The 27,402-nt window shown below is 36.9% G+C and overlaps 1 protein-coding gene across 1 annotated transcript; it reads right to left on the minus strand.

Moving 5' to 3' along the window:
• Window positions 1–15,684: 15,684 nt before the first annotated feature.
• On the minus strand, window positions 15,685–27,342 carry LOC109851965 (ATP-binding cassette sub-family A member 2-like). The gene is made up of 32 exons (XM_020422616.1): window positions 27,069–27,342; window positions 26,744–26,873; window positions 25,869–26,066; window positions 25,539–25,639; window positions 25,292–25,456; window positions 24,882–25,098; window positions 24,537–24,710; window positions 24,117–24,394; window positions 23,834–23,917; window positions 22,703–22,868; window positions 22,475–22,614; window positions 21,881–22,036; window positions 21,655–21,726; window positions 21,412–21,550; window positions 21,040–21,286; window positions 20,776–20,876; window positions 20,418–20,530; window positions 20,259–20,335; window positions 19,807–20,008; window positions 19,554–19,742; window positions 19,094–19,376; window positions 18,875–19,000; window positions 18,489–18,701; window positions 18,141–18,401; window positions 17,817–17,920; window positions 17,582–17,725; window positions 17,258–17,405; window positions 16,935–17,145; window positions 16,657–16,879; window positions 16,272–16,479; window positions 16,094–16,140; window positions 15,685–15,819 (listed from the first exon to the last, which is right to left on the minus strand). The coding sequence occupies exons 1-32, from the start codon at window positions 27,264–27,266 to the stop codon at window positions 15,685–15,687; spliced, it is 5,250 nt and encodes a 1,749-aa protein (XP_020278205.1). The 5' UTR covers window positions 27,267–27,342.
• Window positions 27,343–27,402: the final 60 nt, after the last annotated feature.

The raw sequence follows: 27,402 nt of genomic DNA on the forward strand, positions 1-27,402 counted from the left end.
AAAGAAAGAGAAAAAGAGAGAGAAACGTAGGCAGACCTGCCCCCTGCTTCGAATGCGTTTCACTCGCGGTGCGTGTAATGCGCCCGCTGCTGGGCGCGTGCATTCACGATGCGTTTGCCATGAGATCCGTGTGCGAAGATTTAAGGTAGCCCGAAAGATTTGCTGCGCGAGTTAAAATTAAATCGCGCTACGCGAGAAATTGCGCCTGGGCCCTTTGTGCAACATTGCATGAAAGAAAAAGACAAAAAGAAGGAGAGAGAGAGAGAGAGAGAGATGTATTATACATTGTACGAAAACTCTCTATATGAGAATTTACTGACTTAAATTACGCTAAATTACGCTTTTTTAATAAAAGTATACTTTTTTTCAAAATCAAAACTGTCATCACAGTCATTTCATCATGTATAATAGGAATAAAACTGTTTATATAAATGATCAAAGTTGAGAGATTAAATATGTCTTTGTTTTAAATAAGACTTTCACAAGATCGATTTCTATGTATTACGAAAGAAATGTATTTGCAAAAATATCAAAGGACCCACCGCAGTAAATCGGTTAATTACGCGTGCGGTGGCATGCTGCGATTGGCCAATGAGCGGTTACAACCACGGTGGTCCCAATTAGGTCACCCGGGATGCCGAAAAAGGGCTCATGTTACCGTCTTTTGGGACTGTGATGAACCAGCTGACAATCGGTGACAATCTCGGCCGGGCAAACAGATTTTTCACTATAGCCGCGTACGAATAAATTACGGGGTTCGATTTTTGCTGCTTTTTTTCACGGAGAACATGTCTTTAAACTTGTCTGTAAAAGATAAGCAACTATCGCTATTGTGTAATCACGCTTGATCCTGCTATCAAAGAATCTTAAATGCTTTATCACAAAACGCTATTTGAAGATAATAAAAAAGATGTATCTTTTTGTAATCTCGCAAACTTTGATCGTTATTTTAGATACGACAGACTTTGAGCTTTTATTCATCTCTCGAGTTGTTTTTAATTTAAGTTACCAACGTTTTGCGTCAGTTCAAGCTAGGCCATATGTTTAAAGCCGACGAACTTACACATGAAAAATAAATTAGAAGAAAGGAGAGAAGGCGTGAAAATTTATTTACTTCTTTTGAAATGTGTTTGAACAGTTCATTATGATGAAAAACTTAGTAACTTCAAAATACAACGACAATGAGTAACTGTCTGAAGAAGTTTCTTCCTAGGAACTTCAACGGAGCAAACCGTATTCTGACGTAGGACAAAACGAGCTACGGAGGCTGCGTTCTCTGCTGGGGGCGGCTCGATGTTATCCCTTCTTCTTCTTTCCTCACGTCTCTCTCTTTTCTCTCTCTCTCTCTCTCTCTCTCTCTCTCTTTCTCTGTCCTATCTCTTCATTAATCTTCTTTTTGCCCGCTTCATCTTCTTTCTCTTTTTCTTTCCTTCTCGATTCTTTCTTCTTATATACAGTCCCTCATCTTCTCATCCTCCATTTCGTTCTTCCTTCCACCTCTCCCCGTCATCCATCCGAGCTAGGACTCATCGTGCCTCCAGGAAACGGCTGTCCCATGTACATGCACACGTGTGCGTCTCGGCGCACGCGTATGCGTACGCCTTTTTTAATGCATACGGTGGTGAGCAAGAAGGGGCAACAGGTGGATGCGTGCATACGTGTCTCGAATGTAATACTGGTGTGCGTTAGAGGTATAATGCACATGTACGGACGTACGTGCCGTCCATCCACGTTTTTTTCATGGAGGAGAAAAAAGACCGGCCGTTTTATCTTAATTATTGTTACTCACGTGGGTCCTTTAATCTGCGTGTCGTTAATTCGTCGCTAATGTACGATCTCGTGCGTGACGTGCAAAATGCATCGAGACGTACGAGTCGATCGACACAAACAGAAAGAAAACGGGATTCTCGTCTCTCCTCGTCTCTCTCACTCTCTCTCTCTCTTTTCTTCTCTCTTCTTCTCATTGCCATCATGTTTTTTTTTCGTGAACTTTTCCTGCGATCTACTTCGCTGCTTACGTGCGTAAACGTGTGTGAGGAAATGTGAGGGATGTGAATACACATCCAGCGCGATCGCGCGCGCACAGTGAGGCAGGCACACTTATCCTTTTCCGAGATTCTATTCAAGGAGGCTGTGATCCTGAATAGAGGATCCCAAGGGCGCCTACGTAATCCCGCTCGCCATTGTGAGGACGCCAACCAGTTTTCTTCCCGCGTACGCCGGTCTTTTTCTCGCTTCTTTCCACCGAAGCTCGGTACAAAACGCAAAGAGGACGCGGACCCACGTGCAGCGTACGCACGTCACCGAGCGCATGTGCACTCGTATACGACCATTGTCGTTCGTACGCGAATAGAACTTACACCTCCCTTGCTTCCTCTTCGTTCTCATCCCGATTTCCGATTTGTCGACCTCCGCGTCTCATCCGCGGGGGATGCACGAGATTGAATAGAACCGCAGTTTTCCGAGAACGAATTCAACACAAAAAGAAGCCCTTTCACTTTTCTCGTGAATGAGAATTCACAGGGAGGAAATAATTTTTGCTCTCTACAGATTCTTCACGAACCAAATTTGAAACTTGAAAAAAGGCAATCGCTTGACTCCCCAATTTGCTTGTGTTCTTTAAGACAAAAAAGCTGATAATCCGGTGCCGAGATTCCGGTGTCATCAGGTCATTGTGATTTAACCGCTCTAATTCTTCTGATTTATGTCTGATAAAGGTCGCAAAACACATTTTCAGTCATTTTTATCTCGCGACGTTTAGACGTTTACAGAAATATTAGTTGTTAAAAGCGCGTTTTGTTATCTATATTCCACTAAAAGATCGGATCTTGTTGAATAAAGTAAATTTATTTTCAAGCAAGAGATAGTTTTTTAAACGACACACCGCATTCTACGAGAAATTTAATCCGCTCATTAAAAAGATTACGCTATCTATTGCGACATTTCATGATTACTTTGGAACAGATAGCCTTTATAAAACCATCATTATTTTAAGATGGTGTAAACAACCCCGTCGGTTTTACTGTGATCCGAGAGAGGGTAATTGAACGTCAAAACAATACCGGGCAATACCTGCCTACACTTTGAAATACGGCTTGCCCGGTGTCGGCAATTATCAAAGGGTATCCCGAAGAGGGCCCCCGGACCCTTTACAAGTCACGCTGAAGACGGGAGCCATCGTAGATCGTATCACACGCACTCCCTTCTACTTTATCTCTCTCTTTTCTCTCCTTTCCCCCGTGTTTATCTCTCGGGAGCTCTTCTCTTCCCTGTCTTCTCCACCTTCATCATTTCTCTGTCTACGATCGTTGCATCTTCGTTTCATCTTCGATAGACCGGATTATTTCATTTCTACGAACGCTACATAAAAGCGATCGAACATTCTACTTGAAGAAGTTATTCTGCTATCTACTTTGGTGATTGACTCATTCGTACTTATCGGCTGATAAGACGGCTTGCGATCAGTGAATTTTATAAGGAAAAATTGGGCAGGAAAAATTCTAGCACAAAGTATGACAATTCAAAAAACACTCAAATACCCATACGGACATGCAATTCGATTGAAGTTTAAACACTGAGTTCAATGTTTATTATCGCGTCATTGTATTGACGTAGTTGCGTCTCCAGATCCCCTGGAGATTTAATTACATAATCTTTATGATTACATAACCAGATGAAACTTCCTCGCACGAGTTGAACTTTTCATCACAGCTTGGAAATTTTTTCGTTCGGTAAACTCGTCACAACTTTTCTTTTCACATATAATCTTTGAAGCCGTCAATAGATTTATACGCAGTTTGTTCTCATGACATTTAACATTTTTTAACTAACTTGTTATACGAAAGACAATCTTTGTCGTCTATAGAAGATGTTTAGTTTGTCACACAGATTGTTTTTGTTTTATTATTAAATGTTATTTTTCACAATACGGATTACGATACAAAGTGCAACGTCAGATGTTATTGATCGGCCTGCCGATACGAAATAAAGGAGCAGACTCTCTCGATTCCTCGACGGACATATATCGTTTATTTTGCCGTCTACAAAAAAATACATCGCGAGTGACTCAGTAATTATCCGCCGCTGATTGGATTGCCAAGGGACACTCTTGCAATTTTTGCCACCGGCAAATTTCTGTCATTAACAGCGTACAAATTGCTCATTGCAGATAAGCCCGTCTTATTATAAGTCTTTTAGATCGTTAACAACTTACGTGACGCCTGATCTCATAGAAACTTCTACGTCAAAGAATAAAGCAAGAGCAACACTATTTTTAATTTGACAAGTTAATTGTTATTGGTAATTTCAATATAATATAAATAATTCGATTCCTCATTTAATATCGATTCGATACGTTTGGAGAAACGAAAATTTAGTTTTTGTGACCTTTCACCGCATCAGAATTGTCAAAGTTACCAAGGAATTCGGCAAATTTAACGGTTGAAAACGGGCGTGAGAGACAAGTGCGTGCACTATATGCGCCTGGGAAGATGCGGGGGAGGGTGTTTCTCGCGAGGCGTTTTTTCTTGTCATGTGCAAGGTGTCTGCATCGATAGTGGTTGTTAGTGGTGGTGGCGACGACCGTTTCTTCGCGGCCATCGAATTAATAGACCATCTGCTCTCTTCCCTGCTTTCTTTAAGGAAGTCAATGTTTAGGAAGTCCATGGGAAGCGGCGACAACGGAAAGCCCCATCAAGCGAAGGACCAGGAGAGGACATGGGAACGGACCGTCGAAGGAAGTCGAAGACGGCCCTACATAACGTATCGTTCCCCTTCTTCACCTTCGGCCGCAAAGTGGACGTGGGGGCGTGAACTTGCCCTTCGACGACGAACTGGGACAACTGCGATTAAATTGCACACAGCACTCAGTCACAAGGACTTAACAATGTAACAATAATATTTACGAATATTAGCTTGCCGACTAAAATATTTAAGACAGTGCGTCAATCTAATCGCACGATGGGACATAAAGAAAAGACACAAACTCATATTTTATCATTTTAATGACAGTATTTCACATTCAGTAAAAATATAAATGTTTGAAGTTTTTCTTTCTGTATGACTTGTTGCTCTTTATTTTACAAACTTTGATCTTGTCTGTAAATCTCGATAAGAAGCGACGATCTCCGTCGTAATAAAGGCAAATACGTTCGTTTTTGTGTGCTCGCAACCGCGACGAGAAATATACGAACCGAGCGAGCTTGTTTGTGTTTGTCTGGACCTCGCGCTGCATGGGCTTCTTTATCTTCTTCTTACCCTCCACAAAGTACTCGATACGAGAAAGAATGTAGTCGATCGGGTGTATAAGCACGCAATGATCGAACGGAGATACTTCGCATCGCTGGCGCGAAACTAACCATAAATTTGCGCGACGGCTATCATCATCGCGAGAGAGCTTTTTTTTTTTTTTTGGTCAAACAATGAACAAGGTTGTTCGCGAATAAATCAATCAGTCTCGTCGTGTGGTGCGCGGTAAAAAAATCCCTCCTGATTTATTCAGGTTTGCAGAATGTTTGTGAAACATGCGACGTATCTCCCAATCTATTTTTAAATCCAAGACTGATTCCGAAAAGAGCGTTGATACGCTGTCTTGATTTGTAGTCTCTTGTAGTCGTAGAAATATCTCAAGAGAAACAAATATTTCAAGCGTCAATTTCTTTTTTGAGTTTCATTAAATGTGCAATTGTCTGTGAGATATAAAATTCAAACTATTGCAATCGGATTTATCGTCTCAAACAATAATCTCGATAAGATATCGATGAGGCGCGATCAATCAAAAATAGAATAGAGGTGAACATTAGCTCGCCTGGGCTAAAATTCTAAGATTAGGCATCTTGAAATTCGAGCGCGGACGGAGGAATTCATCGCGGCGAACGGAAGATATCATTCTTTTTTTTTTTTTTTTTTTTGGACTATCAGTCGCGCAGCGACACCAGCGAGACCATGTTGCCGGCAGAACAAGATTAATAAATCCAAGGGGCTGCCGCTCGCCTGGTAACAATAACGAAACACCTTTTATGCACGCGTGGATTCCACCTTTTCCTCCTCCACGACCGCCACCATAACCACCATCTTCGCCTGTCTCACTCCATCCACGTGAGCTTCTTCACATTCACCTGCTGCTATTCGAAGATCAGCTGCCCTAACCGCCACCTTGGCAGCACCTTGCCCACCTCACTGTCCTCCTTCACCTCTACGCTACAGACTCTTCCTTCGAATCTTCTTATCCTTCTTCTGCCTCTTCTTTCCTTTCTTCTCCTCTTCTTCGTTCTTCATCGACGCCGTCTTTTTCCTCATTCTCCCGTTTCTCTTCTCTCGTTCTATTCCCTAACTTCGCGGCCTTTATCCCGCTAACACCTCGGTTTCTTCTCCTTCGTTGCTGTCTCCTCGGGGCAACCGCATGCCCGCGCGCCTCGCACACACGCTTGGGATTTTTTCCAAAAAATCCAGCTGTACCGATCTTTTATGGGGGTCCGGCCGCTCGCTGCTCCCGGAGCGCCGTGTGCGCACCGCTGCAGCTTGTGCGCTTGTGACATGCGTATTCCATTTCCGAGACGAGGCAGTGGTCACCAGAGGCTGGCCTTGTACGCTAATTAATCTTTTTAGAGTGTGAGTGTATTATATATCCTAGAGACTTTAGCATTCTCAGCAAAAGTCAACCGCTCGGCAATTGATTGCAATATTTTCCCACTGACGTTTGTCTTCCACTCGTTTTAGCTTTGTATTTGTTTTATGCTTCAACTTTTTAGCACTTAAGTAGACAGTCAGTTAGCGAGAGAAAGTAAGTGTCAATTCGCGAGTATTTTAACGCCTCGCGTCTGTGCGCGCGACCCTCACGATCGTCTCTCTTTCTCTCTCTCTCTCTCTCTCTCTCTCTCTCTGACTTCTCATTTTTTATTCATTTTTTTTTCACGAACATCGGGCACACGGTACCTACAAATTGCGTTATGCAACGGTAATGTCAACGTGTGACAGCGCGACGCTGTAAAATATTTTGGCAGAATTTATTCGCGTTATGCAGCAGGTGTGTGTACATGTGTGTGAGGCGTGCCACGATCGGGCACCGAAGACTTACGAGGGAATTACTCATCTGCGGCGCCACGAGCGATCGGCGTGCGTACTCGCGCGAATATGTGCGTGTTTCGCGTAATTTAGATAATACGCCCGGGGTGTGTGTGTGTGTGTGTGTGTGTGAGGGAATACGTGTTACTTTCTTCGTGCCGCGAGTTACTTTGTAACACGCGCACCCATCGGCGATAAGAGGAATCGCGCATGAAACACCTCGCGCGCATAACCGCGGTTAATTTCGAATAAAATGTGGCTTTTCAGCATTATTCGACGAAGGTTCGTGAATAACATTGCAGTTTTCTGTTGAATGAGAATTGATTTGACTGTTACTAAATACGTAACAGCACAGGAGATATGTCGCACACAATGCGATCTATTGTCTAACGAATAATTATCTCTTCGTTTTTTTTGTTTATTCTATTTTTGTCGTATCATTTGATAAATGTATCTACGTCAGCATAATTGATGTGATGCAATAAAAAACCAATACAAAAAGAAGAAAGAGTCGTAACAAAACAGTAAAAGAAATACATTATTATTGACACGCGATAATTCAACGCAACAAATTTCAGTGCGCACACATTTTTGTTGCAAATTAATTCAGAATGTTTAATGTAGTTTTTTTTTTTTTTTTTATTATAAGTGATTGTTTTTGTATTCTTTGCATTGTTAAAGCTACCTTACGTTCGTGGAACGAACGCAAGAAATTCAGATCGGCATTCTTGGTCGCTTCGACGGACACGCCAGTCAAGCAGAACGGATTCCGACGTGGCGTCAGATCGCTTAATGAAATTCAAATAGGGAGCCCTGCGGAGCGTATCGGTTACGTTTCCACCCCCAGCGTCTTGCTTGACGTCTCGAAGAAAGGGTAGGCGCCCTATTTCTTTCCCACGCGTTAAAAGAGTGAGTATCACGCGAACGTCTTGCAAGGTATGCCTTGGAATTAACAAAACTCACATGTGAATGAGATTAAAAAAATTTAACACAATAGAATTAAACACGCTTTATATTTAATTAATATGCGATTTGCAGCAGTTACAACAGATTGTCTATGATATAATTTAACGTATGCACTTTTATACTATAAAATGAATTAACTGCGAAAAATATAAATTGCGAATAAAAATTAGAAAACGGAATATAAATTGACAATCGTTAATATTTTGAGATAGGGACACACATTTGGCACAGCCATTATCGATTCTTTCTTCCCAGCAAGTTCCGGACGGCATGTTGCGGCGAAAAAGCCTTCCTTCTGTTCCCCTCCGTGAAAAAAAAAAAGAGAAGTCCACCACTGTGGGAGATCGCGTACGCAGGGTGCAGGCCGGTCGTAAGGAGTCGTGAGAGGAAGCCTACGCGCGGCGAGCGAGAAGGACGAGGAGAATCACCTGCGGTGCACCTGCTGTGCAGGGGGCTCCTTCGAGTCCCGTATTAAAAGTGTATCAAGCTCTCTCTCTTCGTCTCTTCTTCTTCTTCTTCTCTTCTTCTTCTTCTTCTTCTTCTCGTCTCCCACGTACTCGTCTTCGTTGCTGCTCCGTGTCCTCCTCTGCTTCTATATACACTCCTCCACACGCCACGAAATACCTGATGGCCCTTCACACGATAATTGCCCTTCAACCGTCTTTCGCCTTTGGTGGAAACGATTCGACTCCGCGTGTGCGCACGATCGACCTGTTTTCTTGCAAATTGCGAGCCGTTAGCGATCGTTTTCGTCGATCCGAAAGATATTGTTGAAGTACAATCTATATAATCGCACATATACATACACACACACACACACACATGTAGTATTAATCAAGATTAACATCTTTTTTTTCACGCTGCAACACAAGTGTTGGTATCTTTATAGTTTATGCATATATTAAGAAAGATTCCTCAGTGAAGTTCCAAAGTATCACAGCAAAAAATATAAAGCACAAAGGGTTGCGGATTTTGATGGACACGTAGAACATGGGTAACGTGTGCTCTCTTCGATCCACCCTTTTCTTCGCCCGTTTCACGATACTTCAATGCCGCCGCTGCTGATGCGAGATGGCCATTGGCCCGTTTGAAAATTGCTCTCGCAATCGACGTTGCCCGTGAGCGCGTGCTGGATCAGTCTGTGGAGGAGGCTAATAGCGTATGATTGCCAAGCTTTTACCTGCTGAAAGAAACAATTTCGCCGCGTCGCCTTTTGAATGAGTTTGACGGTGTAACATTCTCGTTTGGTAACATCTTCCACAAAAGAACGCCGGTTCTGCCATCCGCCGGGATAGCATTTATGCAGAATGCGTCAATTGAAATGTGAGAGCCGAAAAAATTGTGTATCTTCTTTTTTTTTTTTAAAAAAAAAAAAACAGTTTTCTCGAGAATCTTCTTTGAAACATATTCTTGTGAACAAAATATACTTCTCGGTACTATCGAAATCTTAAACACTGTTTCTAAACGTTTTCTACAAGCTCACTTATCAATTTCTCTACGACTTTGTTCTCGCTAGTTTATTTCTTTTTTTATATGTTTTTTTTTTATTACTTCCTGTTGCTATTATTTCCCTAACGAGATCGCATCAATTCGCCTTTCCTTTCTTTCTAACGGTCTCGAAGACGTTTCCCGCGCGCTCGTTCGCGACGAATGGCGGGAGTAGCAACCGACGGCCAACAGGTGTATAGCAGGTGCACACCCCGAGCGCCTTGAAGAGCGCTGCTCGGAGAGCTAAAAAGTTTCACGTGTACCTGAAGGTCCCACGCGAGAAGCCGGCCGCGACTTTTAACCGTCGTTTTTGGCGGAGCGCCACCACCCTTCGGCGTTCCCACCCCACGTAGATTTTGCACGTATGAAACAACGACGTTACAAGGCCATCTTGCGTTTCGTCGACGCACGCTAGTCTTCAACAGAGAAAAAATTATATAGAAAATCCAATTAGAGTGATATCCAATTAGGATATTCTCGCTTATCTCAGAAGCAGATTACGAGGTCAGCAAGAAAAGCAACATAAGTGAAAAACAAAGAAGAAGACGATTAAAATAGGACGGAGAAGACGCGAGCGTAAAATAACACTAAAGGAAGCACCTGCGCGTCTCATTATCGATCATCTATCGATTGCTTCCTATATTCAGAGCTTGCCCTTCGGAATCACTATGCAGGTATGTTTTTGACCGTTAAAAATCCACCCTGTCGTGGAAGGAACCGTCAGGTGCTTCTTCCTGGACGGCAAGTGCAGGCGGCGGCGCACAAGTGCCTTTTCGATTTAATGACACGTTGTCTCCTACACGAGCCAGTCCACACACACATACACACGCGCGCGAGCTACCTTTTCCTTAAGATCCTGCCGAGTTTCCGTTGGCTATATACGTGGCATTTCTAATTTCTCTCGAGGGAGAAAAAAAGAAACCTCATTCGAGGAAGTCAAGTCGGTTGCGCAATTGATGAGCTCTCTCTATCTTCCGTACGGAGCTGCGCGCGAGAGATCTCGATATTTCGTCTCGATATTTTTTCATGCGTAAAAAAGCGTACGAACGATAAGCCGCAAAATGAGACATTGTCGTTCATGCACGCATGACTGCACGAAGAACGTGGTAGAGAACATTTTATTTCGAAAACGAAGCTGTTTGCACATTTTTACTTATCGAAATTCAATTGAGTTAATGATCGCACCTGTACGTTCCTTTCTCTCTGCCCGGAACATCGTCGACATTCATTCGGCAGCTGTAGCGCACATATATAGATGTACATGTATGTATATATATATATATATATGTATATATATATATATATATATATATAAAAGAGACCAAATGTACGTATCCCCCCGTGCGCTGGTGTGCCGATGTACATATGTGCGTGTACCTACAGGTGAAACGTATGATCGCACGAGGCTTCCGTTCCTCCCTTTCGTTCTTCTCCCGCGAGTTTCTTGCCTTTGTTGCGATTTTTCATCTCCTTTAATTCTTCAGCGACACGAGCGCTGTATCCGATAATTGCTCCAATTGCTTTATATGCACGTCCCGATAACATCGACGGGAGAACGAGCCACCTCGTGTTGCGCAACTCCTGTCAGAATAATAATTCTCCGATGTTACAATGTGGTAATTCTTTTCGACCGTGTAGCGCTTAATGAATTTGGTCGCTGTGATTAGTCGATCATTCGCGGCGAATTATATGAAGAGACCCTTTAAATCGTCGCGGAACGCAGAGGTCTAACTTAACACTTTCAGCCATCTGCCTCATCTTGTCGGGCATATGCTACAGGGATAACGTCAAAAATAATCCAAAACAGGCGCACGAGAGAGAGAGAGAGAGAGAGAGAGAGAAAGAAAGAACGAGATAGTAGAGAAGAAGAACCGGGCTCTATAACTCCTCGACACTCGCTACCCGGCTGTCGGCAGGAGGAGAGTCACCTGTTGATTTCCTTCAAATCAAAATAATATCACGATGGCTGTGTGTATTCTCGATAGTTCTCGAATTTTCCCGAGGAAACATAAATATCACATGTGGCAGGTGAATAATATTACGAAATTTTTATTGCGGGCTTAACATTTTAATTCTTCGTCAGTATTGAATTAACAGAAAGATATACGTGTATATATAAGTAGACGGATTTCCTGTTTTTTTTTTTTTTTTTTTTTTTTTTTTATATAAACACCTTACGTCATTTCTTGTGTCGTATTACTGTCAATTAAGCTCTTTTGATAACGTTAATACTGTGCGCTATAAAAACCATTTCAGACGTTCTTCTCTTTACTTTTACAAACTTTAATAGCTTTTTATTTCTTTTTACTGATTCTGGGATAAGAATCACTTGTTTCACACAGGGCGTTCCCGTAATATAATTGTATTCATATTAATTCGTTCCCTGTTAAAAGCCGCACTGATTTCCGCAAGCGATTTCGCTTAATCGCTTCCAGATTCCATTGTGACTATTGGTGGAACCCCCCGATCTCTCGTGACTCTGTGACTGTGACCGCGGGGGTGCAGCGGACGGTATATAGCAAGAACGACAGGACGGTCTCTCAGGTTCTGATTTATGAACGAAATCTCGAGTAAACGCTCGTTTCCGCGCTCTGCCGGGCGTGAAATGACTTTGGGCGAGTTCTCACTGCAACAGGGGGGCATTCGCGACGCGACAGCCGAGCCGACTGTGCGTGCAGTTCCGGTTCTCGTGGACCGGAAGTGTCGACTCGTTTCGTCCGATATATAAGATTCATAATTTCATTTATAGCATAATTTCTAATACCGAGAAAATTACAAAAATATTAAAAAGTGCTAGATAGAGAAGGAATTCTTTTATTGTTTTTTGAAAATTAACAATTTTACTATTCTAATAGTTTCGAACTTACAAGTTCCGTTGTGGAAATTGAAGATTCATATCTTATAGCTGTATGCGATATTGAAAGGCAAAATTACAGTACACAAATGTACCGGCGATCAGCAGTATAATCGAACGACCGCCGAAAAAGGAAGCTAATGACGCGTCGACCGTTTTATTATCGGCGCATTTAAACGCGTTTTACGCCTGTGTCGAGCAAGATAATTCTTCGGCCGGCGTAACGAGAAATTACGTGCCGCTTTGCCAACGACTGTTCGGAGCCGGAAGCTCGTTCCCGTCAGAATCGACGACATTTTCTCCGGGATCGCTGCGTCATCGCGCCGTGAAACACGGCTGATGACTTCGAAAACGTCAAAATTTTACACGCCGATTTTTGTCTACTGTAAAAAAACAAAAATTAAATTAAATTCAAAATTATTAATTATGATTCCGGGAACACACAAGATCGACACTTGATGATTTCCTGACGTGTTCTCACTTCGCTAAGTCAGAATAATATCCATTCGAGATTAGTGTGCGATACTGTAGGCAGTGCTTATTTAAATTTTTGTATAGCGTCTGACAGTTGTTTCGCTGAACACAATTAGATTTAGAGAAAAACAACGTCACTTATTTCCACTATCTAATATTTTCTACCTTCCTTTTCCCTGATCGCTTGTTTTCAACGTCGCAGTTGTTCGTGCTTACGTAAAGATAGCAGCGAACCACTTACCAAGGCGAGGTCGAGGGTCGTCTTATAAATTAAGCTTTTATTGCAGTCGGCTTCATCGCCGTTGCAGACGAAAAGCTTTTTATTCGTTCGATACAAGTTCCCCCTTCTGCCTTTGATTTAACGAAAGCGGCGGTGGGAGAAGAAGAAAGCGAAACGACTAAAAGGCGTCAAAGAAGACCAAGGAGAATCTTCAGTGAGAAAGGGAGAGATATAAACGGAGGCGGAGAAAAAGATAGAATAAGAAGAAGAAAGAGAGAGAGAGAGAGAGGGAGGGAGAGACCGTCTCTTATCTGCTTCCCCATGATTTTTGCTAATTAACTTCGCCGCGGGCACCGCTTCATTTGTGTTGGACGAAGAAAAGAGATTAGCTGCTTGCTCCCGAAAGATACCGATGATGAACCGTTCGAGAGAGAGATAGACGGATTTCCATGCGACACTTAAATCGACATCAATCATTTTCAAATTAATCGTTATTTATCATACGATTTGCTGGATCACATTTATCTCGAAAACTATATTTTACAATGTTCAATTTTATTCTTCTTCAAAGAGAGTTTTATTAAAGTGCATGTAAGAGTATTTCCGATTCGCACGCTGTATCAATATTTTCATTTGCAAAACATGAAAAATCCGCACATCCTTGAACGTTTCAACGGGATTGTCGAGCGAAAGCTACATCCCTGTGATTTACGTACTCTCGGCGGGAGTATCGCATGCCGTGTTTATAATTCGAATTTATCGTTCTCGCTTCTGATATAAACAGTCAGGTCAGTTCTCCTCTTCTCGTCTTCATGCGCTAAAAGAAAAAAAGATCGTCTACAACACGCAGCGAACATACACAGAGATACAAGAAGCTGATACGTACAAGTGACGGTCGTATCGTCGACATATTTACAAATGTCTAACGAATAACGCGGCGTATACCGGCAATTAGTGGACATGGTCGCGATAGACGCATGGTGAAGAAAAAAAATGCGATAAATATGTGACACGCGATATGACAATGATAGCGTGGCTCTTACGCAGCGAGATGAGTAGGTACGCGAGTACCAACATAATAACAGAAGTATTTCAAGCGTTCACACGTTTAATCCACGTTTCATCGAGATGCGCAGATTTCTCATACAATTAGTCGAGCACGTCACGCGCTCTGCGAAAAACAAACTCATTACGGAAGGAAAAACGTCATTAAAAAATCATCATCGAAATTATTTAAAGTGGCATCTTTTACTCGTGCAAAAAGAATTACGTCAATTGCGAACTGTGTGACACAAGTACTTGAATTGTCAGAGTTTATTGTTATGATTACGCTGAACACTTCGATTTTTCTTTGCTTGCGTCTTGCGGATAACACGCGCGAGTAATTAGCAAAGAAAACATTTTGATTTAAATTGTCTAAGTTTTTATAGCAAAAATAAATTCGATTTAAAAATAAAAATCACGTTGCTCCTTCTTCCGTGACTCGCCGGCCATATCTTTTGATTACAGAGACTATGCCGCGTCAGGTGTGTGTTAAGTCTGCGCGGTCTCTGCAGTCACATTGTAGATTTAATGATCGGTATAATTGACGTCACGATGTGCACGCACGGGTGTCTAAGTTGTTGGAACGACGAACGCGTTAAAGAGAAAAGAAGAGGGGAGTTTTATCTGAACGGCGGAAAAGTGGCGAGAGGAAACGCCGATTTTTCACCGAAGGGAAATTCTCTCGCTCGCGGTTCAAAGGTCTGCTGCTGATAATGCCACTCGCTTGACTGATATCTATTATCTCTAGTTGAGAGATAACAGCGCGTCTCGCTTATATTTACGTTCAAAATAGGCGCGTGTCTCGGCGCTCGCATGGATACACTTTTGTGCGCTATCGCATTTTTCTTTCGCGCAAAAAGACAAGAACAAGACTCTCGACGTCTAGACTAATGTAGTTTCTTTGATATATGTATGTCATGGGGATGAGCGTCGTTTTATCAGTTTTATTTATTTAATTGTTAAATACGTGTATATATTCTGTTAAAAGCAAAATTTTGACATTTTTGAAATCAGTTTTATCTATCGCGTTCTCTTTATATATAAATCCTGATTTGATCGTAGAATTTTTTTTCTGAAATCAGAGATTCGCGAATTCAGCAATTCATAAACTATAACACATAAAATTACTATACATTTTTAATTTTAACTTTAATTTTACAGTGCAAAAAGAAACACGGTTCTTTACCGATTAGTGTAATTTCGATGATAACTTACTATTAACTGATAATATTTTTAGATGTATAGTTGTTGAGCTTTTACCACCTTATAGTAAATCAGGTATGCCAGAGCGCATGCTGCAAAAATACAGCGCTGCCGCGCTCTATTATGCCGACAAAACGATATCACGGTGTGCTCTTCCAATAAATAAGAAATATTATATATATAATTTATTATAAACGTAAGGAAAATAATTATTTAAAAAAAAAAAAAAAGAAAATGTCTCCATTTTCAAAACCTATGCGAATAAAGCTCGATTTTGCCAAAATTAATTTTTTACCTCATAAACTGCGTTTGCTGCAAACAAAAGACATGGTTCTGTTTCGCGCTATGTTCACAGAGTGCGGTTCTAATCTGTTTACACATCCTGACCTGTTAGGTTTACATCCTGACTGATTAGGTTCACATTTTGATTGGTTAAGTTCACATTCTGATTAGTTAGATTCATATTCTGACCGGTTAGATTCACATTCTGACCAATCAGGATGTGAACCTAAGTTAGATGATAAGATATAGATTATGAGAAAGATATGTCAAAACAGATGACTAATAAGAATAAATATATGCAAAATCTGCTTAACAAATCAAAATTCAAATTGCCAGCATTCAACAAAATTAAAAAAAAATAAGATAAAAAAATTATAGAGATTGTAATCATGCAGAAAAAAGAAAATACATATAGTTTTTGAAATCTGAATAATTATAAAGCGACAAACAAGAAAGTATAACTAATGTCATTGTCTTTTCCTGAAGAAAAAGGAAAGTACATATTTGACCAGCAAAAGTTCTTTCATCAAGTAAATCATAACTTTATCTATAATAAAATAGACATTGATTGTGAACAAGCATAATCACAAAGATCAAGAGTAAGACGTTTTAATAAAGATGAGAACAAAAATGTTTATTTTCGTCGTATAAGTGTACATAAATGCGCAATAAACAAACGTAAACGTTTATAAAGCGGTACTTTTTTAGACTCTATGTGTGTTTCAGAGTCTAGATGTAGTTTTGCTAAAGTTAAAAATACCTCATCCATAGACGGCTGAGTAACAGAAAAGTCCGTTATCCACACGTATTTTTGTCTTAACTTTTCAAGCTTATCAAATACGTAACTATGAGCAATATCACTCTCCAACTCGTATTTGAGAACACCCTGACAAAATATCGGATACAAAAAAATTACATTTTTTATATGAATTAAAATTTGTACTTGTAATCTAAAATTGTGTTTGCGCATATTCAACATTTTTTATTGCACATTACTTCTTTTATTTAATAATCTTAATTTATTTAATATTAAAGATATATGATACATAAATTCTTCACTTACCAAATAACTATCTTTAATTTTAAACTTTATGTCTGGAAAAGTCTCGTTAATAATTGTTTTGAATTTTTCAAAATGTGCAATTTGAAATCCCGGTATTATTTTGATAATCAAGATAAAGTTGCGACCGTGTTTTGCCCTTAAATCTTCGCAACATCCAATTGCAGTAAACTGGCCGTTACTCAATATTCCGACGCGCAGACACATTGCTTCTGCTTCTGGAATACTAAAATTGCAAGAATTAAATTCGTATCTCAAGTATAAGTCTTTCTTACACCAACCTGTGTGTAGTAATCATTATAGATTGTCCCATGTTGCGCATTTGATGCAATACTTCGCAAAGAGCGTGTCTGGTCATTATGTCAATTCCGGTGGTAGGTTCATCCATAAATATCATCGGCAAATCGCCGATTAGGCTTTGCAGTATACAAAATTTTCTCTGAATTCCCCAGGAACAATGAGAAATTTTTAAATTTTCAAAGTCCAACATATCTGTGAAAGGTTCCGCGTTATTTATTCAAAATAAGAGAGAAAATAATTATCTGATGATTTTAAAAAACAATATTAACGACAAGATTTAAATTTTCACTGTTTCTAGTATTACCCAGCACATCCAACCACTTATCTACTTCTTCATTAATAGAATTATACGGAACGCCACGTAGTGCCGCATGAAGTTGCAACATTTGTCTTCCCGTCATAAAATCGCTCAATCCGTCGGTTTGTGGACAGTATCCTATCATACCTAGAAACTTAATAGTGTATTCAATATAAGAAGATTAAAAAATAAATATAAAATAAATGAAAAATGTACACATATATATGTTAAATTAAAAGATATGTAATAAGGAAAAATAGGTATAAAATAGTATAAAATAAGGAATAAACAAGTAAAAGTATATCTATAATACCGATTGTTCTAACTCACTATGTCTTGACTTTTGTTAAACTCATAATCGTATAACACCGCTCTGCCAGCGGTTATTTTTGTGTGACTCGTTAGCATATTATATATCGTCGATTTTCCTGCACCATTAAATCCCAACAGACCAAAACACTCTTGATTAAAGATCTAAGTAAAATGATCTATGTAATTAAAAGAAGACGCCTGCTACATTGTTAAAAGACAGAAAGATAAAATCAAGAGAACTCAATTGTCTTACATTAAAACTGACACCTTGAACTACAGCTTTTCCACTGTACTCTTTTCTTAAATTTTGAACAACAAGGGCAACTTGTTGTGGAAGCATTTTTGTTTTATCATAATCTGTTTATAAAAAAAAACGGGAAAAGTAAGGTAGTTCGAAAGATATAGATATTCTTTTATAAAAAGATATTTACAGTTAAAGTTCTTAAGATTTTAAATAAGTATGTGCAAAATATAAAGTAACTGAAATTAATACAAAAACTTTGCAAGAATATTTCAACAGGATTCTCTAACACTCTCTTTTATTTAAGAATATTTTATTTTTATATTAATTTTTTACGTTTTATGTTTTTTTCAACTTGCTTTCTTTCTTCCATTACTTCCGGCTCTACATTATTGTTATCTCTAATAGGAAACTTTGAGTTGTTGCACCACTGTCTACGATTTTTTGCTTCAAAAATATTCACTATTATAAGAAGAGCGATCGATTGAGATATCATTAAAAGTATGTCGTCTATGACCGAATGATAGTATTCAGAGCCGGATTGTTTGATTAACATTACGTTTATCTGCTTATAGTAATGTTTGTTTTTCCTGTTTTCTGAAATTTGAATTCACATCAATTAGAATTGATGTATAACTTGATCAATTACGATAAAAATAAACTGTATGTATGTAAATTTATTACGACAACAAGGATCTTCAATGTAAAACTCCGTGTCACACATATTGAAGTAGCTGCACTGTCTGTTATATAAACTTAGCATAATGTAATTGCTCAAAGCGCAAACTAAAACATACGGGGGAAATATATGTATTAGAGCCTCGACTATGTATCTTCCAGTGCCGCTAACTACGCGAAGCGTCAATGGAAATATTAGAGAGCTGTTCACCAATAGTACTGCAAAACATATTCTATATTAAACAAAATGTATTTCATAATAAATATAATCTTAAAAATATGACTATTTCTTATATTTATTAAGTTTTAAATTGCGTGTACATATTTTTTCCGACTATAAAAAATTGATTAACAGTATATTAAAAAATGAGTAAACTTGCAAAAACACTGACCAACAATAATGTTAATTAGTATCACAACTAGATACACGTTCTCTGATTTTCTTGTGAAAAGTTGTATGCAATAGCCTAACGGAATGGCATATCCTCCGTAACACAAAAATATCATCAGCACTTGAACTTAAGATACGAAAAAAGTTTTTTTTTTTAGAAAAATTGACAATACACAGGGATATATAAATTCGTCGTTAATCGTAAAATGAATCATGTTACCATTTTCTAAACTTGATGAATGCAATGTGTGTCTATAGACGATTAGAATCGCAACTCCCAAAACTATTATGCCGAGCGCATATAACAAGAAATCAATGATATACATCGTGAACCAGTAGATCCGCGTGGACATGCCAATCGCATTGGTCTGCAGCAGTTTTGAAAGCGTATTCCGTTCACGTATCCCCATGTCAATGGAAGGTAGAAGAAGAAACAAAGTTATCACTATGGCGGCGTTTTCCCAATTCCGCACACTGCGCGGATGGACCAGCAAATGTTGCCACTGTGTTGAGCGTATTGTGTTTTTAAATATTCTCTTATACATCTTATATATAAAAGATTTAAAAAAAAAAAGATTTTATTGTACATGAAATGTATATTTTCTAATTTAAATTAATTTACTCTGCTTTCGAAGCTAACGCAATATTTTTATTAATTAATTTAATTGAGAAAATTCTACCTGTTGTGGATTTACCAACGGTCGACTCGTTAGCTTGATCCAACAGTCCGAGCCACAGTGATAACGCAGCAACGCGTTGTGCAGCAGATTTAACGCAATCGGCCCACTGTGCACCGCGGTGGGCGAATGCATGAGTTGCACACGTCCGTCTGCGTATATGTCAACGGACATCACGTAACGATCCCTAAACTATCACGAAATGTGATATAAATAAAAGTGCAAAAAAAGTCAATGCGTTATCTCTGTAGAGTACCTCTATTGAGTGCAAATCAGGATGAGTCATAATATCGGTGGCTGTGATGTGCTTTGAAACGTGATAGTTTTGTCTTTCACTATACGCTTGACCAGTAGTATACAATGTAACAAGAAAGTCTTTTGCGGATTTGTCATCGACTGCGTAGTACAGTACATGGAGATTGTTGTCCATATATTTTGTGAGATTCATTACCGTCTCGCTATAAAGTCATCGAGTATAACTAATATATTTATTTTATTTATTTTAACTAAAGTTTCATCTTGATATTAGACAATAGTGAAGCTATCGCAAAATAATATAATGGACGCGCGCCATTAAAAACAACTAAAAGATCTTAATTAACTCTTTCGCGTCTAACGCCGTCATTTGCAAAAAATCATTTACAAAAATTAACGCCGATTGGATAACATATATTTGTCTGTTTTTCGGCAAAAAATGAAATAACTTACGTTCTATCAAAAAGCTCAAAACTGCTCAATTCACCAATCATCGTGGTCAAAGTAAGAGTAACGATCGCTAATATCATCTGAAACAATCTTCATTATTTAAATATCGATATGACGTCTCTATTCTCGCGTTTTATCTCGCAGGAAGAGAAGAAGTCTTACTGAAAACGTGTATATTTTCCAGGCCGAAATAATGTGCAGTAATTTTTTGCATAACATCGCGAGAATTTGCTGTCGCCATAAAACCTTGCCAGTCAAGCGTTTCCATTGTTTAGCTATAATGTTAATATACTTGATTATAAAATCTATGTTAATATACTTGCTCTATGTTAATATACTTGATTATAAAAAACGTATTATAAAGAAATATTTTACACAAGAAGAAAAGAGCGTTCGAAAAAGTTGCTTTTAAAATAAAACGATAGTTTTCTGGTTCCTGTTTAACATGTTTATTCATTTAACTGGTTCGGTTTGATCGAGACAAAAAACGAGAAAAAAAGTCTGCTATATTGGAATTTACCTCTTCGTAGCAAATGTCGTCGTCTCTCTTGGACAACAAGTTCGTACTTGTTGCTAGGTAATTTTACACATCGTTCTTTGAACTGGCTTTCCAAGCCTATTCTAAATTCAGAATAATTAGTATAATAAGACATTGAAGTATTTTTAAAAGATTGAGTCGTAAAACTTAACATCATTTTGAAAAAACGATTATTTTTCAGCAACATTGCGGTTTGAAAGTAAGATTAGTTTAAAGCATAATTATATAAGGTTTAATTATTCGCACCTGAGAAATTGACCCTCGATGCTTGCCGCACTTAACGCAACCGATACGATTCTCAGCTCTTCCTTATTGGATTCGAGATGTCGGAGCAATTTAGTAAATCGGCTGCTTCTTGGTACGTCGAATCTTATCACTAGACCCATCATACCACGCAGAGTGATTGGATCTGCAGAAAATTCTTGTATTTCCGCGCGAATTCTCTCCACATTACAATCTTCTTGCACCAACAGACTTAAGACATAACCGATTTCTGTCAAGTTTAGAAATTCAATTAACATAGAGAAAATTGTTTACCGCGTTTTAAGTGTGCTCTAAAAGATTTATTTAATTTTTTTATAATCTATCTTTCTCATTTCTATAAACTTTGAATTTCACCGTATCGACGATTCAAATACATCTTCGACCCGTAACATTCGATCTTTCCGTTCGCAATAATCATAATTCTGTCGGCAAGCAAATCAGCAGCTTCCATAGAATTTGTTACCATTATTATTGTCTTTTCTCTTTTTACATCCTACGAATTAGTAGTCAGTTGTCCGTTATTTAAAGAAAAAATAAAGGATCAAGTATTGCATGTTTAATAGTGTCTATTAAAAAAAAAAAAAAACAACTATTTACCGAAAGTAAATCCCATACTTGTCTTTTGTGCTCAGGATCAAGTCCGTGCATAGGTTCATCAAGAATTAGAATCTACACATTCACAGAGGCCAGATAATTTAAATGAAGATTATTTATTCAGAGTTGCCTATTGTAATTTTTAACTTATCAAAAATATACAAAAAATTCTAAATAAGTCATTCCGTCGTACATATTATTACGATTTACTTTGCTTCAAATACTGTACTTTGGTGTTGCCAATAAGTGCCATTGCTAAACAAATTCTTCTTTGTGTACTGAACGAGCAATATTTCACCTTTGTATTTTTTACAGATTCCAAGTCAAGTTTTTTCAACAAGTTTATCGCTTCTCTATAAGCGTCCAGATATTTCATTCTTTTCATCTAAAAAGTGATATTTAAGAACTTTTACAAAACACCGCCGACTAATTACAAATGTAAATTAGTAAGTCTAGACATAATATTGTATAATTAAGAATACATATTTTAAACAGACACGATAAATGTTGCTTTTACTACACTATTATACATGCGTATATGTAGTTACGGCCAATAGATACATATTGTGTAATGTGTTTTATATAAAGAATGTATTATATATTGTTTACTACAATTGAATTAAATTACGTCGGCGGTAACACAAGTTTAAGTTAGAAATTAAAATTTATATTCTTGAGAAAAAAAAATGCGTAAAATAACTTATATACTAAAATCAATGATATATTGTATTTTCAATGATATTTTTGCAATATGTGCTTGTAACAAAAATAATCTACATGAACAATTTTTTGCGCAATCGAATAATCTAAATAAAGATTTTACCATTCCAAACATATAGATATGCTGCAATGTTGTTAAATAGTTCACCAATATATTTGACTGCGGACAATAACCAACTATGTGATTTTCACTGTGATTCTTTCTTTCCAAGTAAACGTGGCCATAGGTAGCTTTGTATATACCTATTAGATATATTATTTACATATTATAAAAAGAGACTGCATGTGTGAAAATGATGACAAAAAGTATATTTAAAAAATCATAGATTACCTATAATAAGTTTCAACAAGCAACTTTTGCCCGCGCCGTTATGACCAAGAATAACGGTAAATTCTTTATCGTAAAAGTTAATTGTTATATTATTTATAGCTGTGACACAATCATCAAGATATCTTCTACCAAATTTCTTGGTAACACATCTTACCCGAATACACGGCTACGTGAGAATACATAATAATCAGTTATATAATTAATTTACTTATCATTTATTTATTATTTGTATTTCTTTAAGATGTTATAATACGCTGTAGTGTTATAACATGTTAATATTAATGTATTAATATCTTATAAATATTGCTGTATTTTTTATAGGATGTTAATTACAGTCAAATTACGCTTATATTACAATAGTAATTGCTTACAATATAATAATCTTTATGTTTTTACGCATTAGTAAACAATCAATGCAATAGTATGCAATTTTTTTGCAACTTTATTTTTAGATTTCAATATGTTACTATTATTGTCACATCTTATTAACATCTAGTTTGTATGCAACATCTAGTTTATGTAACTTTTAAAATGCAAATGTGAATTTACGAGATAGCTCTGAAGGTTAATCTTTGAATGGTAACCTTCAAAACAATTTACATAAAGTCAACTAAAAATATTCATTTTGCTTTGTAAAAGCATGAGTTATTTTAATACAGACAATTATTTATTATCTGAGACATAATTAATATATACATAAGTTTATATGATTACAATTTCCAATGAGACAAAATTAAAAGTTGAGATACAAAGAAGTATTTTTGAAAAATGTTTATGTTTTGTATGAATTTAAAAAATACTGTCTGTAAACGCATATAAAATATATAGAATACATTTGTAATATACCATTTCGAAAACTCTTATTTCGGGACAACAAAACCTGGATTACAAAATAAAATTGAAACACAGGCTTGAAACCGGTTTTTTATTTTTAGCTGCCGAATTATGATATTATCTTGCTTGTACATGTTTTATACTGATTATAAAACTCTAAATGAAGTGTATTATATATAAATGCGTTTTGGCTTAGAACGTATATAATTGCATAAAAATTCAAACAAATATTAACACAATGAGTAATAAAAAGACACATAAATTATATGGGAAATTACAAATTATTTATGTGTATACCTTTATGTATGATGGTGTACTCTCCACTGCTGACCAATTGGTTGATCCTTGGATCATTAATTCCTCATCAGTGTGAGTAGGCTTCTAAATAATTAATGACAGATGTAAACACACACACGCATTCTCTTACACACTCATTTTCTAGTATCTCACATTCTATAAACAATATATTTAATTTTTATATTCTATAGATAATATATTTAAGAAAATTGTATATTTGTTAGAAACGTTTGTTGACAAAATAGAATTACACACACACTCATGTACATCTATCTATATTTACCTTACATAAATAATACCAAGGCTTTGCACTGCCGAATTTACCCGGATTAATATTATCCAAGTATATTGCTAACAAAAACCAGAAGATAATATGCAAACTCCATACGAACAGAATCATGCCAATGGAAATTTGGTCTCTAGCGTGAATAATATCGTGAACATCCCGTAGTGTTATCACATCGGAGAGCCATCGCGGCCACAAACATGAATCAGAGCTACTGTAAGTTTGCGGTTTCACCTTCCGTAATATATTTCTCAAATCTTCCTGTTCGTAATCACCTATAACAGAATATAAATTTTTACTCTAAATATGTCTATACATATTATTGCGTATGTGTGTAAATGTGTGTCAGTTCTAGAATGCTGTAAGTGATACATATTTATATGGATAAAATAACATACACAGGATTTTATGGCTTACTAAAATCCGTACGAGTCGTGAAGGCTACCAGCCCGTACAACAAGCCACCGTGTGGCAGAATCAGCAAACCAATTTTTGACAGAATGGATTCTGTAATTAGAAAGTGATCGAGAACGACGGTAAGATGTGTCAGAGCAAGCCAAAACAGAATCGATGTGAGCAATGCCTTTGTAGCTATAACACAATAATATTTGTAAAAAATATTTTTAAAATACATAAAACATGCGAGTTACACGCTTAAGATAAAATTACCATTTTTAGAATATATATTTCGTAAAAAGTTATTTATAAACTAAAGAATTCTACATACATGTTCTTTCTTATTTTCTCAACAAAGTAACTTACAATGATTAAAAAATGTCCCAATGGTGAACATAAAAACTGCTGAAAGAATAGTGTACATTACAATGAAAATGGCTATAATCAAAGCGTTTGCGGCCATAAACACAGGATTTAGCAGGATCGTGCATATAATTGTTATGGGTAATAAGGAGATCATGAGATAACTAAGCCATCCGACGTACAACATCGCAAAAGACATATTCGTCAATTTCATAAGACTCTAAAAAAAAGACATATTAACTTGTATATCGACATATTAACGTAATAAGCAATATGAATTTGTAACAGTATAAAAACAATATTGTAACTAAAAAAATTGTGGCACACAAAAGTAGTTGTATGATAATTTACAGTTTGCAAAATATATATAAATAAAATTTAATATGAATGTAAATAACATAACGAAAATTTACTCTGAATCCAGTTTCCTTATCATAAAGTGCCTTCTTCAATGTCGTCGCTGGTAACAGAAAAAAAGCGATGACCATCATGTAATAAATTACACTAATGTTGTGACGAATGACAGACGGCAAGAGCAAAACATCCATTTTGTAAAACGGAAATCGACTAACAGTAAACTGCGCAAAAAAACCCTGCTTTTATTATAATATCAATACTTACAGTTGTTTTTTGTATTTTTAAAATTTAAATACGACTTACATTATCAGCAATCTTCGGTAATGTCGAATCCGTCCATAATTCTATGAAAGATTTTTCAATTGCTATTTGCAAGGCCATAAAGCCACTTGACATATACGGATCTTTAAACAACAGATAGTAACATTACTATAAATATTACTTATATTTTGTGATGTCATCATGTTTTGTAAAGGTTTAAAACAAAGTTTTGATTAACATCAAATATTTAAACATAAATATTAAAAAAATATATATTTAATTATTAAAGCGATTATGAACAGTTTTAAATATTGCTACATATAAGATATTTTAATATATTTCTTCAAAAAAACGCTTACTATTCTAACATACCTTCATAAAACGGTTCTTCTTCATGCATCATAATTATTCGATTTTCGCCTATTTCCGAAGAACGTATTTTATATTGTAAAACTTTCGGATTTCCAGATCTATACTTATCGATCTCAAATATCGCCCACAATACCTTGGATGTATCATTTCTCGTGTAACGTGAATGTACGAGAGTAATCTCGTTATCAGCTGCTTGAACTTATTAGAAAATTATAAAATTTATTATTATTAAAATTATAATTCATTATTACTTATAATTTATTATTATTTTTATTAACACAACAAACAAACAATAAATTATAAAGCTCGTGAAATGTTCAACTAAATATCAAGGTTGATATGCTAAATGCACAAATATATATACACATATATTTATATTTTTTTAAGATAAATTAACACACAAAGAGATTTAAAATTCAATTTGAAAATTTGTGTGGGATGTTTGGCATCTCATATATGTAAAATGTTCGACTTACATCTCTATACAAATTAAAAATTCGATATCAAAAGTCTGTTCTACAATAAAGTCGTATGTTGCTGTCGGACATCGGGCGCAAATGTGTGAGTTAACTATTCGACTTACGACAGCTCTCGACGACATGAGTCAGCTCATCGATATGCTTACGTCTGACAGCAACACACGACTTATTGTAGAAGCTAAAAAACAAGCTAAAAAAAGAAAAGTTGAATTTGGATCTCTCGTATTTTATGTAGAATTTAATTTGATTTCTGTGTTATAATTTATATGTTTAAAAAAAATAGATATATATGTATATATTTGCATGTTCACTGATTTATTTTGCATGGTAATTGATTGAATTGACCTTTGTAATCGACCTTGTAAAATTTAGTTGAATATCCGTAGAATATCTTACTATTTTTATGCAGCATTCCAGCGACTTTTGACATTAACTCGTCGAGAAACGCATGTTTTGGTGCGTACCAGCATTGCACATCTTCTGGCAACTTTTTTAAAATGTCATCTCGACTGTGTTGCTTCAAATCCTTCAAATAAATTTAAAAAAGATATTTATATGCAAATTATCTTATTTATATATTTATATCTATATGTATCCATTATATGTTTGTTTAAGAATATATATAATAAATTATGACATTTTATTATCATACATAATATAATTTTTTAATGTTTATTAAGATAAATGTGTTTTGTGAAAAGAGAAAAACGCTAATATGAACCTGAGGATAAAGAGCGGGTTCAAATATCAAACGTATCTGCAGCGAAAAGACAATAGCTATAACAATTTCCAATGTAGTGCTTATCGGACTATCTAGCCTCATGAGTACGGCTTTCCACATAAGGATTCGCCATGTTGTCCAGAATCTTCTGAACTTTGGATGTTGGACGATCTGCCTCAGTCTACATATCAGGTCCATCGACAAAATAAAATGTTTGCTTCACAAAATGCTCGCACGTAAAAAAAATTAAAATTGAAAAATTATACGTTTGACAATCGTTCTCTCGAGAAACATGTTTTGCGAGATAAAACAAAGCACTGTCAATTTAGAAAAT

The sequence above is a fragment of the Pseudomyrmex gracilis genome, unplaced genomic scaffold, assembly GCF_002006095.1.
Source record: "Pseudomyrmex gracilis isolate BER0280 unplaced genomic scaffold, ASM200609v1 scaffold_22, whole genome shotgun sequence".
In the NCBI taxonomy this organism is placed as follows: domain Eukaryota; kingdom Metazoa; phylum Arthropoda; class Insecta; order Hymenoptera; family Formicidae; genus Pseudomyrmex; species Pseudomyrmex gracilis.